Below are 17032 nucleotides of genomic sequence, written 5' to 3'. Positions count from 1 at the left end.
CACCTTATTTATTACTTTTGGAAGGGTCTTCACAAGGCTTAAGAGTTTCTCTTATGCCTTCTTTATTGCACTTAAAATGGCCCTTCACCAGCTTTTTTGCAAGCTTGCTTGCGACTTACACGTTTTTTCTCTGGTCTCTTAAAGATACACTATTATCTTCTGTAATGCCAGAGCCAGGGTCTGTAAATGGAGCAGCTGTGAAAAATCATTCTTTCTCAGGTGCACTTTGTTGATGAGCTGGTGTGCTGCACAGCCATGTGTGTTGGATGGCCTCACCCTTCAGCTTTTAGGATTAATGCTCTGCTGTTAAAAGGAGTGAAGAGAAGCATGTGATGTGCAACAGAAGTAGGTAGAACTATGTATCTTTGGTATGTCAGTAGCTTGAACTAGTGTTTTTTGAGGTTAGTGAACAGAATGATTAATAAAATGCAAAAATTAAAAGCATAAAGTAAACTTGAGGTCTCCAGAAGTTTTGCTTTTAGTGTATTTTCTTTAGCGTGTGTGAGATAATTTAGACTTCAAGTTTACTTCTGGGTTCTCGCACACCAGAGAGCATCCTGGCACCTCAGAGGTGTTTTTGAAATATTTTCTTTCATGAATGTAAGCACTTGATGGTTTAAGGAAATGCTGCTCTGTAGTATATGCATATTCCAAATCTCTAGTGAACTGTCCACTCTGAATGAAGCTTTGGAGAAAAGGATTTTGATGAATGACTTGAAGGGATGTTTGAGAAAAGGTATAGGTTTTTCTTTGCTGTTCTCTCTCTCTCTATATGATATTAAGAATAAAACAAATTAATTTGCTTTAATTTTAAGAGAAAGGAGCAATCATGGTTGTAGAATGAATTATCTTAAATGCTGATCTTTAGTAAGTGATAGTTTTCTGATGCAAATCCTGTATCTCTGTTTTGGGGATGGAGTTCTTCCTCTAATCTTGCTTGGTAAAATATGTTGTTACTTAAGGAATTATTTGCATTACGAAGTTGGCACCAAAATTCGGTTGGAGTCAATGTGAAAGACTGTGCTGAAAGGATTTAGGGAATGGGAAAAGAGGTGTTTTGTTGGTACCACCAAGAAAAATGGTTGCAAGCTTAGTTATGAGCAAGTCTTTTTTGAAAGAACACTTACGGGTTGATTTTTTTATTTTTTTTAAGAAAATAGGGAAATTGCAAAAAAAAAAAAAATGTGTGTGTCCAGTCTTGATTGAGATGTCCTTCTGACTGCAATATATATATTATATATATATTATTATATTGTCATATATATTATTATTATAATATATATAATATATATATAAAATATATTATTATTATATTGTCATATATATATATATATATATATATATATATATATATATATATGACAAACTAATGTTCTGTGCCCTGAAACAGGTAGGGCTTAGGCTGCCAAAAGGCTTTCTCATTGTTCAGAGGAAGATCTTAAATGCTAATAAAAAGTTAACCAATTTATGATACCATGTATGCACTTTATGACTCACCAGTACACAGGAAAAAAAAAAGCTTTTTTTTGGTAAGAGGATGGGATATGCTATTTTTGTGTAAGAACAACACCTAGAACACATTGGATATAATTACCGGTGTTCTCACGATTGGTATTAGAGCCTTGTCCTTACAAGGAGGAATTGTTCTTCTCGTATACTGATGCTAAGTGAAGTACTGAAGAAATAAGCTGGTTTCTCAGATCTCTGAGAAGCATTAAAACTGATGATAAACTCCTTGGAGTACTCACCGTAGCTACAAAGACATTTGGATGACTGACAGATGATTGCTCTGATCTAGTACAGTCACTTGCAGTTATGCCCATGGTATGAGGGACTTGTCAAAAGAACTTATCTCACTGGAAATTATACTCTGCTGAATGCAGTTTCACTGTCTTATTTTTTAACCGTACTATTGGGTTTGAAATAGGATTTGTTGTGCTGCAATATCTTTTCTTGGATGGTGACTAACAAAAGTTACTAGATGTGTGAGGAGAGACCTTAACATTAAAGATTTGATAAGTCGTATGCATAGTCTCTGTACAAAGCACTTGTTCATGCTTCCCTACACACTAACAAGTTCAAGTTTTCCTGACATACAGACACGATGTATGGAAATAAGTACTGTCAAAAGATTGTTTATTTCTCTGCTTAACTCTTAAAGAAGTAACTAAAGGTTTTGCTTTTTGCATCTGTGGGAGAAAACAGTTTTAGTGCAAGGAGCCAATCTATATTTAAATCCCACTGTTGTAAGTTTGCTGTGATCACACAGTTGAGCACGTGCTTCCTTTTAGATCTCTCCAGGCGCTGCCATGCAATCACATTCTCCTAAGATCTTTTTTATGAAGTTAATTTTTGGTGACAGATGAAAGATGCTTGACTGGTGTCCTTAGAGACTCTGGCCCTATTTCCACTAGCTGAGGTTCTGCCTCCTAAGTTAGCTGAAAGTTGTGATGTTTGATTTTTATTTTTTTACTTCTTATTTTTCCCTGTCTCTTGTTTCTACTTGTGTTAATCAGCTTTGTGTTACATAGCAATGGAAATAAGCCCACTGATTTCTCTGAAGAATTTCCCGCTTCGAGTCACTAAAGGTATGTCAGCATCATAGTCTGCAAGGGTAGCTGCTTAGGGAATAGATGAACCCACGCTAGTTGGTTGTGCTTGGCATATTTGCACCTGTACGTAGGTAAAACTTAACCTTTTTTTTAAAGTAATTATTTTAGATGTAGAGGTAGCAGCAGTTGAAATCTGCGTGAGAGTCAGGATAAATATTTTTGGTTTTCTATCAACATTGTTGTTTGTCACCAAACAATTTAGATGTGACACCAGTGCTTAGCAAGTACACTGTTAAATGTAGTGTTAATATCCTTTCAGAGAAGAGATGTAGATCTTGCAAAGACACAAAACAATTTGTTTTTTTTTAAGTTTCCTTTTAAGATAGTACTCACTTTTGTTTGTTTTTTTTTTAACCTTTTGCCAGATAAGAATTACCACATTTATGTTTAGGATGAAATGAAGTTAAATAAAAATTTGAAGTTGTTCTCCAGCATCCCTTATCTTACTAAAGGATTCTTCAAATTTTGAATTGGAAAGAGTTAATCTGAGCCAGCTAGCGTGCTAGCAGTAAAACTCAGTGTTTGCTAATATTTCAAATTGGGCTAAATAATTCATTTAAGTGAAGTCTGTGCTACTGAGGGCAGTAGTTGACCTAGAAGGTTGTTAGCCATTCCTCTACAATTGTTGATGTTTGGGACATTATATTGTTATGCATTTTCCATATGCAGTGTGTGACTGCTTGTTGCAATATTTATTGTCTAAACTAGTCTGCATGCTCTTGTCTTTTTCCTACGTGCTCACACACTTAATTAACAACTAAAGACAGTGAGACTACCAAGTAGAAGGTAGAATCCTATCTTCTCATAATGAATGTCTGGCTGCAAACCCAGTAGTGGAAGACTGGATGCAGAAAATTGAATCTCATCTGATATTAATAGGTAGAAAGATAGCTGTCCTCATGAAGCACTATATAATCTCCTGCAATATGGAGATTGGGAAGGAAGCAAAACAATCTCTTCCCCAATAGGGTATGGTGTGATGTCTTCCTAGGCTTCCTGTGTGTTACACAGTCTAATCTTGCTCTTCCACCCAGTGGTTTTTCAGCTTATGTTTTGTGTGATTGCTGTATTGAGTATAGAACTGTATGAGATGGGCTGCTATAGCTTCTGCAGGTGGTGCTGAATTTGATGTTGCTATATGCTGGCAGTGTTTTTACAGAGGACTTCAGAGTCAGCAATGTTAAGCAGTGCTCCAGTTCAGGTTTTGTGTGCGCTGTGAATCAGGCAGAAGGCTGAGTTGAAAGACTGTTGATACAGCATTCTAGAAGAAGCTCATGTGTTGCTATTATTCAGCTGGTGCTCTCTTGCTGTGCTTATTAACATGTTTTTCTTAACTTTTTTAACTTAACAAGGTACATTTTTAGAGTCATTCAGCTGAAAAATTAAAATGCATAATATTGCTGAAAGTACGTCTCTGCAGGATTGCTTTTTGATGAGGTTTCTTTACTCCTAGCATGTATGTTGAATGAATTAAAAAAATCTGTATCAGTGATAAAAATACCTCTGTAAAACTTTTACTCAATTTGTGTTTTTTTTTACCTTCTTCTCCCTCCCTTCTCATCTCACTAAATGCTTTCAACCAGTCTTGTATTTAAGTACACATTTAATAAACGTTTATTCACTGCTTTGTATACAAACAGTTCTTTATAAATTTGGCTTGTTGTGTGGTCAAGACAAAGGAAATTCAGCATCCTCTCACTTTAACAAGCATATGTCTCATCCACCCAACCCAAAGGGCATCTGGCCTCAATTTTTTTTATTTATTTTTATTTTTATTTTTATTTTTTTAAAAATAATAAAGTAAAAATCATTTGCTGTAGGCAGAGAAGAGAACAGGTAGGCCTGATGTTAAGATGTATCTTGGATGTGACGTTCTCTGTCCAAAGGAATATGTTTATTGGTTCCTTTGGACTTTGTGATGTGATCCTCATGCTTTCCCAATGCTGCACTCAGCATAAGTAAAAGGAGTTTTTTCCCCTGTAATTAATCCCTGCTCCATTATCTCCTGTCTTTCACCCTGCCCTTCTTACCACATCTGTATATTTTCCATTTTTAACTCACTGAAAACTTGAAAGATACGGTAACAAAACAAAGATGGAACATGAGAAAACAAAGCAAAAATCCACAGTGTCTTCAGAAAAATGCAATGACTTAAAAACTTAGAGACTTCAATGAATGGCTAAGAAAACTGATACCACTGGAAAACTGGCCAATGTAATAGTCTTTCTGATTCCCCACCTCTTTTCATAGGCTTTATATTTTATTTATTTATATTTATTTAATAATTGAGGAAGATATGATGTATAAAGATGTGGGAGTGCGGAATGGTAGTGGTACAGTGGGGAGGAAATGCTGAAAACATGCAAGCAGTAAAATCACACTGGTAACTTCTGCTTTAATGTCATATGTGCTAAACTTTACAATAAGCAATTTTAATCAGTATTGCAGTAAGCAAATATTTATTGCAGTTCTAAGCTGTGGCTCAAGCTATGCAAAGGCAGCTTCTCTCAAGATGAAAACAATAGATCCACACTGAAAATTCAAATCACTGACTGGGACGTGAAATTAGCTCTAAGTGGCTGGTCAGGCTAGTACTGCTAGGTGGTTTTGGAGCTTAACTGCAAGACCAGCCTGGCTGTATCTTGTCTGGCAACAGAGAAGAGCCCACCCTGAAGGAGACATTTATCTTCTGCCTTTCAGAACAGTCTCTGGCCAGCAAATGTGGTATATGCCTTTGCCCAAGGGGTGATTAGAAACATGATTTGCACACAAAAGATTGGTCTGTCTTATTTGCTAAGCAGAGAAGAGCCACGTACCACTAGAAGCACTGGAACTAACGATACTCATTTTCTTCTGATTTCTTGATTTGATTTGTAGCATCTAAACAGTTTAAGTTATTGTTTAAACAAGGCTGAGTTACTCATGACATCTCTTTCAAGTTTGGATTCCCTCCTGTTGAAAAGAAGTCATTTTCTCTCCAACAGAAGTTAACTTAATGTTTTTGAAACCTTGAAATTAGTTTCAAAGTTACTTTTACGCACACAAGTATGTATATCTGCAATGTAGGTCTTGTTTCCCTAGGAGCATGGATATTGAGAGGTGATTTGGAAAAGAGGTCAAGTTTATGTAGGCGATCATGACCATTCTTTTGTGATTAGGATGATTTATACACATAAAGGAAACACAGAAGTCATTACAATTATCCTTGATTCTCTTCAGTTTGTGTCAAAGCGTATTCCTGGTTCTAAGGCATGATTCGCTGATCTTGTTAAGCCTTCATGGCCCTTGTAACTAAATAAAATATTTTAAAACCTGCTTACTGCTGGCTTCACTATAAAGAAATCTCCAAGACTGCCTGTCTTTTCTAGACATTTTTTTTTGTTAAAGCAAAAGCTTATTTGAGTAGATTCAGTGTTGAGCCCTGAAATACGAATGCTTTTCCAAAGTTACAGATGAGTTACATCTAGATGAGTTTAAAATATAGTATCTCTTCGTATCTCTTCATCTCTGCCCTGTATACTTTTTCCCTTCAAAGAAAGTTAGCTTTTCTACTTCTGAAACCTTGAAATCAACTGGCAGTTTCAAAGAATTTTTATGTATATACACAGGCAATGTAGTTCTTGTTTCCTTGGGAGCATAAATGTTGAAAGATGAGTTATGTCCAGGCTTAGAAATGATAGCCATCACCTCTGTGACACTCTGTGCCTCCTGTCTGCAGTGCCAGACAGAAGTCAGGATTGTGAATGCAGTTCAGAAAGGGGACCAGAATATGCTTTATGGGTATTGCCAGAAAGAAGTTTCTCAAGTTTCCACAAAATATGATTTGGTCCTTATTGTTTTGGAACCAAAGTAAATGTCCTTAGTTGCTAAATTTAATTCCAAGGTTAAACTTCTCCAGTGCTAATCAGGTTTGGGTTGGCCCCTGTTGGAGAAAAGAGCTTCATAGTTCAGCTATACCTTTTACTAATATAACCTGAGCAGTTAGTAGTGGATGCTGTTCACTTATTGTGAATTAATTCTCATACTCCCTCTTACTGATGTAACTTCAGATTTTAGCACTGTGGCAGGAATTCTTCCTTGTTAGTTTTCCAGCAGATGTTCCATATCTGGGGTGTATAGTCACAATTTCCCCTCAGGCCCCGCTGCTATTTCTGAATGAAAGGGGGGTGGAGATGCTGTTCTAGTGGGAAAATGTAGATGGGGAGAGTTGAAAAGAATTAAAGGAGGGCAGGAGGCACAGAGCGCAGCAGCTGCTGTTGTCACAAGTGAAAGCACTGTGAAACACTGTCCTTTTCTTTCCTTCCCCCGCACATTCAGGCTTCGGTGAGAAGAATGGCAAAACAAACAGAATAACATATGTTGCCATATCCCAGGTCCTGTAAGGAGTGAAAGAGCTGTTAAATCCAGAAACATAACTGCATAACTTGACCATTTTTTCTTGAAGGTTTCAGACAGATTCACGGGTCTCATCTGTGTAATTTCCAGTTGGAATTAAGGCTAAAAGGATCAGTGGTGAATACATCTTAGGAAGCTTTCAAAATAACAAGTTTGTTGAAGCTCAGAGAATCGGCCACAAGATTTGTCTTGCAGTGGAGCATTTAATGGGCTAAAAAAGTCCTTGCTCCTCCTTCTGACCATTTTTCCTGGAATCTGTTAACTAGTTTAATAGGGCTGCATGGCCTAAACATTTTAATGCTAAATTTGGGCCAGATGTTAGACATATGAAAGCAATTTCTGTGCTCATGCAATTGCACAAAGGCACAAGTGAGCACGAGAGCTATAACCTGTTGCTTTTTGCTAGGGATTCTCCCATATATTTGATGCTGTTTCTGGTAGTCTCCTCATAGAATGTTTTTACCCTGTCTAACTACTAGGGGACTGGTACCGCTGCCAGCTGTGCTGAGCTGCTTCTCTAGCCTCCTTTCCAGGAGCATCGTGGTTTTGGCTCAGCTTCTTACCTACCTCTAGGTTCAGATTCAGGAATGAGCAGTACATTAGCAGCAGTGCTAGGCTGCTGTAGCAATGGATGTGATTCCCACAGCTGTCCATGTGAACCTGAGAAGTGCCTGTAATGGAAGTTATGAAAGAGGAAGAGATTTTTCTCTGGACAGTAAGAAAAGAAGCTGAGGAGTCTCAAATATTATCTCTGTTTGTCATCAATACCATTTAAAAAAAAAAAATGCTGTTCTTATAGTGCCTTTGCTGGATATGTAAGGACATTATAAGCTGCTTCAGAAAAGTTTTGCTGTTTTCTGTGCATAACTTGTACCAAAAGTGTTGTTTTACCCCATCCCTTGCAAATGTTTAAGACTGAATTGGATGGGGCCCTGGGCAACCTGACCTAGTAGTTGGCAACCCTGCCTAAAGCAGGGGATTGGAACTAGGTGATCTTTAAGGTCCTTTTCACTCAAAGCTATTTTATGATTCTCGTGGCTGTTCTACCTATCTGAAAATGTCACTGTTGGATAGGGCTGTGACACAGATCTAGATGTTGGCCTCAGCTGCACTTAGAGTGCATTTAACCTGTTATGGGGGCAGCTCTAGATGGTTTTTTCCTTTGATTTTAATTGAAAGAGAATTAATAACGCATGTGTGCAGTAAAGGCTACATAGTCTTTTCTCAGTTTCTTAAGAAGGCTAATCCAAAGTGAATGAAAGTCTGTTCATATATAAAGCTCCAAAAGCTTCATTTTTTTTAGGAATCGTATGATTGGCACTCAGAATATAGTGGCAGAAGCTTATTTTCTCATTACGTTTCCTTTGCATTTCCTTGTTATTTTGCACAAAGAATTTGGTCCAGCTGGGTTTTCAGCACTTAATTTCAATACTCCAAAGGAAAAATATTAGAGAACACGTCTTTCATCCTCACCACTCTGGATGTTGGGAATGCAAAAATCCATGTTATGTATGGATTTATGGAGCTGTAATGAGCAGAGTGGATTCAGTGAGGCATAGCACTACAAGAAGAATAGTTGCCCATCATAAAACTTACTTGAAAGACCCAAATGCTCTATCAAGCATGTTTCATTTTATTTTTGATACGATGTTATGATTTTATGGCAATACTAGAGTTGTGATATCTGTTTACATTTTATCTGGATTTAATAGGTCAGGTTAAAGGAACAATACATAACTTTTTAATGTTAAAAGGGGCATCATTTTTGCTTTTTTTTTATTTTAATGCATTGTGAAAAGAAGGCTTTTCCTTTTTCCAAATTTGATAGGAACTTGGTGTAGATAAGAACTATGCTAGGAATATCTAGTGTATCTCTTCTTTTTGGGCTCAGTCAACAGGTCATGAGAAAGGGGCCATAAGAAGTAAGAAGCATCTAGTGACCAAAGTACCATTTTTCACAGCTGTAAACTGTGGTGGATGGTGGTTGGTGTGGGTTTGGTTTCTGCAACTCACAGGAGGAAGGATAGAGTAGCAAGAGACCTCAGTATAATGCTGAGGTTCCAAATTAGCATAACACCTTGATTTTTTAATTTTTTTATTTTTTATTTGAAACAGTTGTATCCTGCCTTCATAGTTTCTGTGGCCCTAATCTCCCTTCTAGCTCTGCAGAGGGGCTGCAACTACAGTTGGTTAAATCATGTTATAGCTGTCTATGACAAACTGGGGGATTTTAAACATGCAAGATCACACAGGAGATGTGAAGCTTCACCAAGCCACACAGGATGACTATAGGGCGCAGAAATGTTAACTGAGGAATTTCTTACATTGGGTTGGTTGAAGTCGTTACAATCTTAGTGTTTTATCATGTGTATATGTAGAAGGGTGGGAGGGCAGGCAAGCAGTGGCATGCATCTTCCATTGTGCCTGGGGATGGTGTTCTCGTAATACCAGAGGAAAGTTCAGAGAAATGTTTGTGCTCAGTAATTACATTCTGGCTTTCCGTGCAAGCTAATTTCAGTCTTTGCAGTTGCCTTCATCTATCGACGGAGCATAGTGATAAAACCGCTTTTCTTCTCTAATCTTGATTTTAGTTCCACATCATTTTTTTTTTTCTGTATGATATTTGAGCTTTGTCACCATACAAGCAGCAAAGAAGCAAGCAGTTCTGATCAATAACCCTTGTGTTCCCACAGACACAGATGAAGAACTTGCTCCTGCTCCTGTTCCTGCTAGCAGAGATGCTGCCTTCTGCATTTTCAGTAAGTAGAAGCTCTTCTGAATACCTTTGCAAGAAGTTAAAGGTACTTGTAGGAAGTATTTCCAAAAGAACTAATGGGTTGAAGTCATCAGGCCTACTGTGGTTCTTTAAGAAAAGTCTAATGTAGCAATTAAACAAGAAAGTTCTGGCAGCCTTTGGCTTGAGAATTGTTATTTGCAAAGCAGTAATTGCTATATCCTGCTTCAAAGCTTTAGAGAACTGACATGGAATTAAGACGAATGAATCTTTGGTTAGCTGATTTAAACCACTAAGGCTACACGAAAGAGAGAAGTTGTATGGTTTCGGTTTTAAGGGAGGATGTAATAATTATACTAAAGCAATTCAGTATTGTCAGAAATGGAGCACAGTTGTTAGGAATTCATGTTCCTCTTCTTTGTAAGGGAAAAGTGGGACCTTTCTGAAGTAAATGAAGTTTGAGAGCAGTGCTTCTGAATTTGTCTTCAGCTGTATTAATGAGTTGGACAATCTGAAGTAAAAGGGGACCTGCTGAGTAGATGGGAAGTCTTAGCAAAGGAAGAAGTGTTATGTTTGTTAGATGTAAAGGAACAGAAAAGAGGGGATGGGAAGAAGTAATTATCACCTGGAGTTAAGTGTTTAGTGGAAGTTGTGAGGAATTATATACCACTAAAATTAATGAGTCCATAACTTTTAATCTCTCAAGCAATTATGAAATTCTGTTCCTATATTCAGTATTTGCAAGTGCTTTGTAGGCCTCTTTTGAAGATAAGGGACAAGACGCCAGAAACCAAGCAGAGTTTTTTAGCTGTCATAGACTTCTTATCTTGAGTTGGAAATATGCTTAAATAAGATCTTTCTATCTCAGATCTTGAAGAAGATTATGCTTTATAGCTAAAGAACCACAAGCAGAATATACATTATTCAGTTCATCTTCTCACCTGCCTATCTGCAGCCTGGTGATGTTTTGGAAGGGAAATGTCTGAAACACTCTATATACAAATACAAATGCTGACATTTCTCTTTAGCATTAGACTGTCCCCTGTATGCATTCAGTAGGTCCTATTGAAGGCATGCTGAGTGAAGGAAAAAGGTTTTGCTTGGCCACCACTTTATTTCAGCTTCCCTAATGTACTGGATCTGTCCAAGCTATAAAAAGATCGGAAGATCCAACAGCACTGAGACATTCTGCTGTGGTGATTCTCCATAGCATACTGTGTAGAACCACGGGTTTGTTTTGCCATATATTCTGATTCCAGATACATCATAAGCAGATGTCTAGAAAAATCTATTAGAAGAATGGTAAATATGCATAATTTTCCTCAGTGTGCTTCCACTGTCCAGTCATGTGTGGTTTATGAACCCTTCAGGCTGGAGTCATCTCTGTTTCTCTTCCTCAAACTTGTTCATTGCCTCCTTGAAGCAATCTAAACCTCTAATGGCACAACATTTCTGTCAAAACCAAGATTCTGCTCTTTAGTGATTAAATCATATGTCACCATTGTATTTGTTAGGATAGGATTTAGCTTTTTTCCTTTGCACCGCTTAATTTATGTACGTGAAATCCCAATTTTCATTTTAGTAACTCGTTACTCATCGTATAGTGTCTTTCTGTAGTTCTTTGCAGTCTGTCTCTAGTTCTCTGTCTTTTATTATGCTTATCGTTCATCTTTGTTATTTGCATGTTTATGGTGTAATTCGTGAATATGTTGAGCAGTTCATGTTCCTTAGAGAATTCTGCTGCTAGTATCAGTTTTTGCAGTGAATGGAGATTTCACTTCTACATTTGTTTTTGACTTCTATCCATGCAAGGATTTTCCTTCTGGCTACTTAGCTTCCTTCAGAGCTTTAGGTGAAGGATTTTGTACAGTCCTTTTTGGAAATCTGAATGTATCAGACAGATTACCTTTGTTGGTATGTTTACAAATATCTCAGAGAACTGCAACAGCCTTTAAATGACTTGTCTTTAAAAAAGCCTAGTTGACTCTTCCCCAAATATATGTATGCAGGTATCTGCTAATTCTGTTCTCTGTTATAGTTTCTATTAATTTATTTAGTAGATATCAGTTTTATAGTACATGGGTGTGTAATTCTTTGGGTTCTCCTGAGGTCCATTTGTAAATTGGTGTCAGATTTTCCACTTCTCAATAATCACATACTGAAGCAGTTTTAGCTGAAAGAGTTGTCTGCCAGTATATAATCATTTGTTTGTTTCAACCTTGAGTTCCTGTTAGGTCATTTGGATAAACAATTTCTAGTGACTTCATTCTGTTTGTTTTGACCACTTTTCCAAAATAAGTCTGTGGTCATAAAATGTTCTCACAGTCCTCTTCTTTGTGGAGCTTTCTGAATGTTTCTTGTTCCTTCCTCAGGGATTTCAGTAATTAATTTAACTTCTCTGCATTAGCTGCGTCTTTTTAGCTTGCTCTTATACTCTAGTCAGCTCCAGGCCACCCTGAGCCTCAGGAACGCTTTCCATTTCTGAAAAGTAGCTATTACCTGTTCTACCCACTAGCCAGTGAATTAGACCTGAGGCAGCACCTACCTGGTTCTGCAGTAGGTGAGGCAGGTGCTACGCTCTGTCTAGCTGAAAAGCAGGGGATGTGGAAAGAGACAGCTATATTGTGCTAGAGCCCATAATGGGGTAGAAAGAGTGAGGTGGGCTGAGGGTGGTAAACACAGGGAATATGGGAATGAGTTGCGAACTGTAAGGGAGTGGGTTAAGTACTCTAAGAAGAGCCTAAAGTATCTGGAGGGGCTGAAGTTGTAGGGGAACAGATGGATTTTAGTGGGTTTGTTGGAGAGGATATGCTAACAAGCTAGGGTGGTAGAGGGTAATGGAAGATGGACACAGTGAATTCAAACCTCAAGCCATTAAACTGTTAAAACCTTGCTTTTTTCTTCTCTTCGAGAAACAGTTTATCTTAATAAGCTGCTCTCTTCTTCTGTATCATTTTGTGTTTCACTTCCTGCTGTCACTATCTTGTTCTCTCTCATTCTTTTTTTTTTTCCTAGGTTTGTTCAAATGCAGTTCTTTGATTGCATATTCATTATTCATAAAAATGGTACTTGGCATTCTTCACCTTCAAAGCTCTTTGCAAGCCTGCTGTGTCTGAGCCAAGATCAATGGTTAAGAGGGAATTATAAAAAATGCTTTGTTCATGTAGTTCTGATTCATTCGCCTATTTTTTGTTGCATTTTAGGCTAATAGCATAGCTGGTTACAGATGGCTTTATCTTGAAAATGCATCTATTGGAATAATAACATGTAACTACATTATAAATCTCTGAGATATACTGAATGTTCTCAGCCCCTGACAGTTAGGTGTGAACATTGAATGCCACATCTTGCAGGGTGTAGCTGTGTGGAAATATTTTAAGTGGTCATCATTGTAGTAAAGGACAGGTCTTCTGAACGTAGAAAGGAGAAGGAAATAGCTCACATCCTGAAGAGCATGTGGTTTTACAACATATACCAGGTACGTTGTTTTTCAGAGTCTTGATGGCATTGCTAGGCTTTACTGGCCCTGATCAGCCTCCTTCCACCTTGCTCTATTTAAGCCCTCAGATCTGTCAGCTCCCCAGCAACAATGCTATAATAGGGCCTGTTCTCAGCCCCAGGGAAGTGCTTGATCCCATGAGACAGGCCTGGCTGTAAAGACAGCTAGGCTGTAAAAGCCTAACCTTGTTCTGCTGCCCCTGGGAGATCCTGCCACTGGACCCCAGCTTCCATGTCCTCCTGGCACATTGACAGCTCTTTTTTTTTTTTTTTTTTTTTTAGTCTACCTCATTAATCTTTCTGTAAGAATCTAACCCTTTCTAAGGAATTATTATTCAAACCTAGTAAAGCTCCACAGAGACTTCCATTAGCCCAACCTTTGGCAATGAAACCATTATGGAATAAATGGCTGCGGCGATAACTTTCTTTTGTAAAACATTCAGTTTTTACCTTTCTTTCATAGATGTTTCAGCAGCAAGGCTAGAATTCAAGGTGTGTTAAGATAAGCCTTATTTCAGAAAATATAAACCCCAGAAAGTTAGAGTTTATCAAGCAAGAGTAGTGTAGTGTTATTTATTTGAGAAATACTGTGAAAGATTAAAGAGAAACAGTCTGGTCTTAATTGTAGTTTTACACCACAGAAGTGTTGTATAAAATGACAGTTACATCTGGGGAATCAACTTCGCATTACTCAAGTTATCGTTGGCAGCTGTATCTATACTCAGTGAGTAACAATACAGAGATACAATACAAAGTCTTGTGCTTCCAATGTAAAGAATTTCCAGTGTAAACTTACAGTGTAAATTTTCCACCGGTCTTGGTGTTGGCACTGAGATGTTCTTGGGTCTGAATGGAATCTTTTAACTGCATGATGCAGTTTCAGAAGTCAAAATAACAGCTTTTCGGCATCCAGAAAGATCCTCCAATTGCAGCTGAGTGGAACAAAGATATGTGACCTGCTGAGCTAAAATTGAGCAGTAGTCTTGTTTAAAACTGATCATGATTGTTGGAGCTGTATAATGTGATATTTTATTGCTGCTTGCCTATTTGGAAAGGCAGCACAAAGAGTCGTGGAACAATTAAGGTTGAGTAGGCCATCAAAGGTGCCCAATGAATAGGGGAACACTAAATGGAAGATTCTGGCTGGAATTTAGTTTGTTTGAACCTATGGTTGCAAATCTTCACTGCTCTCTTTGGACTGTGTAGTAAATGTATGTTTGCTTTCATAGCTTATTAGTAATTAGTGTCAAGGCACTAGGGGAAAATACTTATATTGACTCATAATCCATATTAAGTTATACGAACTTTGTAGATCATTGCATCCCTACAATGCACATCTGGGACACACTCTCTGCTGTGCACAGTTTCCTATTGTCATCGAACTGATTGAGAAGTGTTTCAGGGGCCCTCTTTAAGTTATTCCTACATACTGCCAGAGTTTTCGGGCTTTTTGGGCTAAGTACCACTCATAGCTTCTTTTCCAGTACATGTTTGATATGTAAAAATATATATTTTATGATATATATTATACTATCTAGTGCCATTTTCCAGAGTTATCTTACTTTGTGTGTCTGATACATACTGAAATTCTCATTAAAGACAAAGATTGCAGCTGTAGTGATTCAGAGACATACGTCTTCTATTTGCTTGTTTTGTCAGAATCAGTCGGCCTGATAAAGCAGGTGATCCAACTACATCACTAACACATCCATCAAGGAATTGATGAAAACAATGCACTGTCCATAAAAATGAAATCATTGACCTTGTAAACTTTTGGACCACCGTAGCTCACTTACCAATGAGCCCTTAGAGCATGTGATTCCAGAGTCATGTTTTCTTCATCAGTGTTGCTTGAAGATAAACATTGCCACTGCTTTAACAGGCAATAGAACATGACAGAGCAGCTAGGCATTTACTGTTCTTCCTTTCTGGAGTTTTCAGAAGTGAGATAGTTGTATACTTTCTCTGGCTTTTTCTGAAACATTAAAATATATACTTACTGCTGATAGAGGACCTACATTCTTGAATGCATGCTAAATTCAAGCAGAGGGGGAATGTAGCCAATTGAATTAATAGCAATGATTAAGTTTTTAGGCCTTTAGCTTCAGGGTCCAGCAGGGCCTGGCATTTAGTGATTCTGGCTGACAATAGATAAAAGCATTCTGGACTCAGAGCAGAGCATAAAGAGGCTTTGGGGACAGAAATTAGCTGATAGCATCTTAAAACATCTTGTTATCAGAATATATAATAATAATTTCCTTATTTATTATGTTGCTTTATATTTGTGCACGCATGCATACAGTCACGTCACTGACATATTGGGAGTTGGGTTCCTATTAAAATATTTCTAACACCATACAGCTTTGGAAGGATTCTTCTGTCTGACACTCCTTTTGGGGTGTACATAAATGAAGTGATACTGAGAAAATGATTGTTTCTGCACTCTGCAGATGTATAAGGCTTACAACAAAGAGTCCCTGCAGATTTTGCTCTCTGTAGAAGGAATAAAGAATGCTACTTCTGTAGGAGAGATATTGGAATATTTATCATGTTGGTGTGTGTGTCAGGGAAGGGTTTTCTGTCCTAATTGCCCTCCTGTAATCAGTCTTTCAAATGCACCTATTTGGTGCATTTGGATTTTTATCTACATGTTTTCTTCACCCTTATGTTGACTGAAAGATTCCTTGTTTCCAGGGTGAGCTAATACTGCTTCTAAATCAGTCAGCTGATACAGAGGAATAAGACTGCAGAGAATTAGAGTGGTAGCATGTTTCATTCTTTTGGGAGTAAGGGAGAAGGGATTACAGGGGGCAGAATTAGGTGCCTGAAAGAAACACTTGGGAAAATAAGACGCTTTTCTGAAAGCTAAAACTCTATTGATGGGATTACTCCCGGAAAGGCAAATGAGAATGCCAAAGGCAAACACTGAGCTGAATATTTGGAACAGAACAATGGTAGCTAGGTTTGGCAAGAGGTCAGAGAGACATTGACTTGGCAGACAGAAAATATGTGGAAGTGGTTGTAACCTGGGTAGTGCCATTGAGTGAGCAGAGTGAAGGTAAACAGAGTTAGTCTGAACTAGAAAACTTGTCCTGAAGGATTTTGCTTGCTGAGGTGTTAGAAAGAAATGCACAAAAACTTGCATGAAGAAAATCAAATAGCGTAGGCCAAGAAAAATGAGCTTCACATTAAACCAGTGATGAAAATGGAGTGACTCTGGAGAATGATAGTTGTGGGTATGGTCGTAGCAACTGCGTAAATACGGTAAGATATCTTTGACTGTGTTGCCATGTCTGTAGCAGGGAATTACTTCTTAAAAGAGGCCGAGAGGAAGAAAAACAAGACTATAACTCAAGAACTTGCAGTCTGGCAGGGAATATGTGCAGAAAATTACAAAAACTGTTTACATGACAAGGGAGGATTAATTCGTGCATCTTGCCCAAGTTGAATTCATTGGATGATTTATAATTATAGGATAGTTGCTGTTTCTAGAAGAGATTTGTATGTCTTATGTAAAAATGATTAACTGAAGTGAAAAATACATTCAAAAAGTGAGGAGCTCCTGCCTTCTCTGTAGGCCCTGGAAAGCAACCCTGGTGGGTGCGAAGTGTGAATTGGGGTGGGGTAATATCCCTGCAATAGTGAAATTCTACATCTCTAGCACGTTCCTCCATTCCAGTAGAAAACTCTTACAACGACACCAGCTGCCTGATCATCAGGCAGTAATTTACATGAGAATGCAGGAGGGATAACAGGAAGGGGTGGTAACAGAACACAAGCAGGGAGATATGGA

General features: G+C 37.9%; 1 protein-coding gene across 5 annotated transcripts in view; it reads left to right on the top strand.

The window, feature by feature from the left end:
• The window catches only part of PAPLN (papilin, proteoglycan like sulfated glycoprotein), a 67005-nt gene that overhangs the window by 14212 nt on the left and 35761 nt on the right, over window positions 1-17032 (top strand). For 3 of the 5 annotated variants that reach the window (XM_031553555.2, XM_085224865.1, XM_019615592.3), the window contains one exon: window positions 9701-9766. In XM_031553555.2, the coding sequence (XP_031409415.2) occupies window positions 9707-9766 (60 nt within the window). In that variant the 5' untranslated portion in view covers window positions 9701-9706. Of the gene's footprint in view, window positions 1-9493; window positions 9767-16269; window positions 16504-17032 lie in introns of those variants that run through there. The other 2 variants (XM_019615593.3, XM_085224866.1) reach the window with 2 other exon arrangements.

The sequence above is a fragment of the Meleagris gallopavo genome, chromosome 5 (assembly GCF_905368555.1).
Source record: "Meleagris gallopavo chromosome 5, MGAL_WU_HG_1.1, whole genome shotgun sequence".
NCBI lineage: Eukaryota > Metazoa > Chordata > Aves > Galliformes > Phasianidae > Meleagris > Meleagris gallopavo.
Note: the sequence above shows the minus strand (reverse complement) of the source record. Positions and strands in the feature narration are given on the sequence as shown.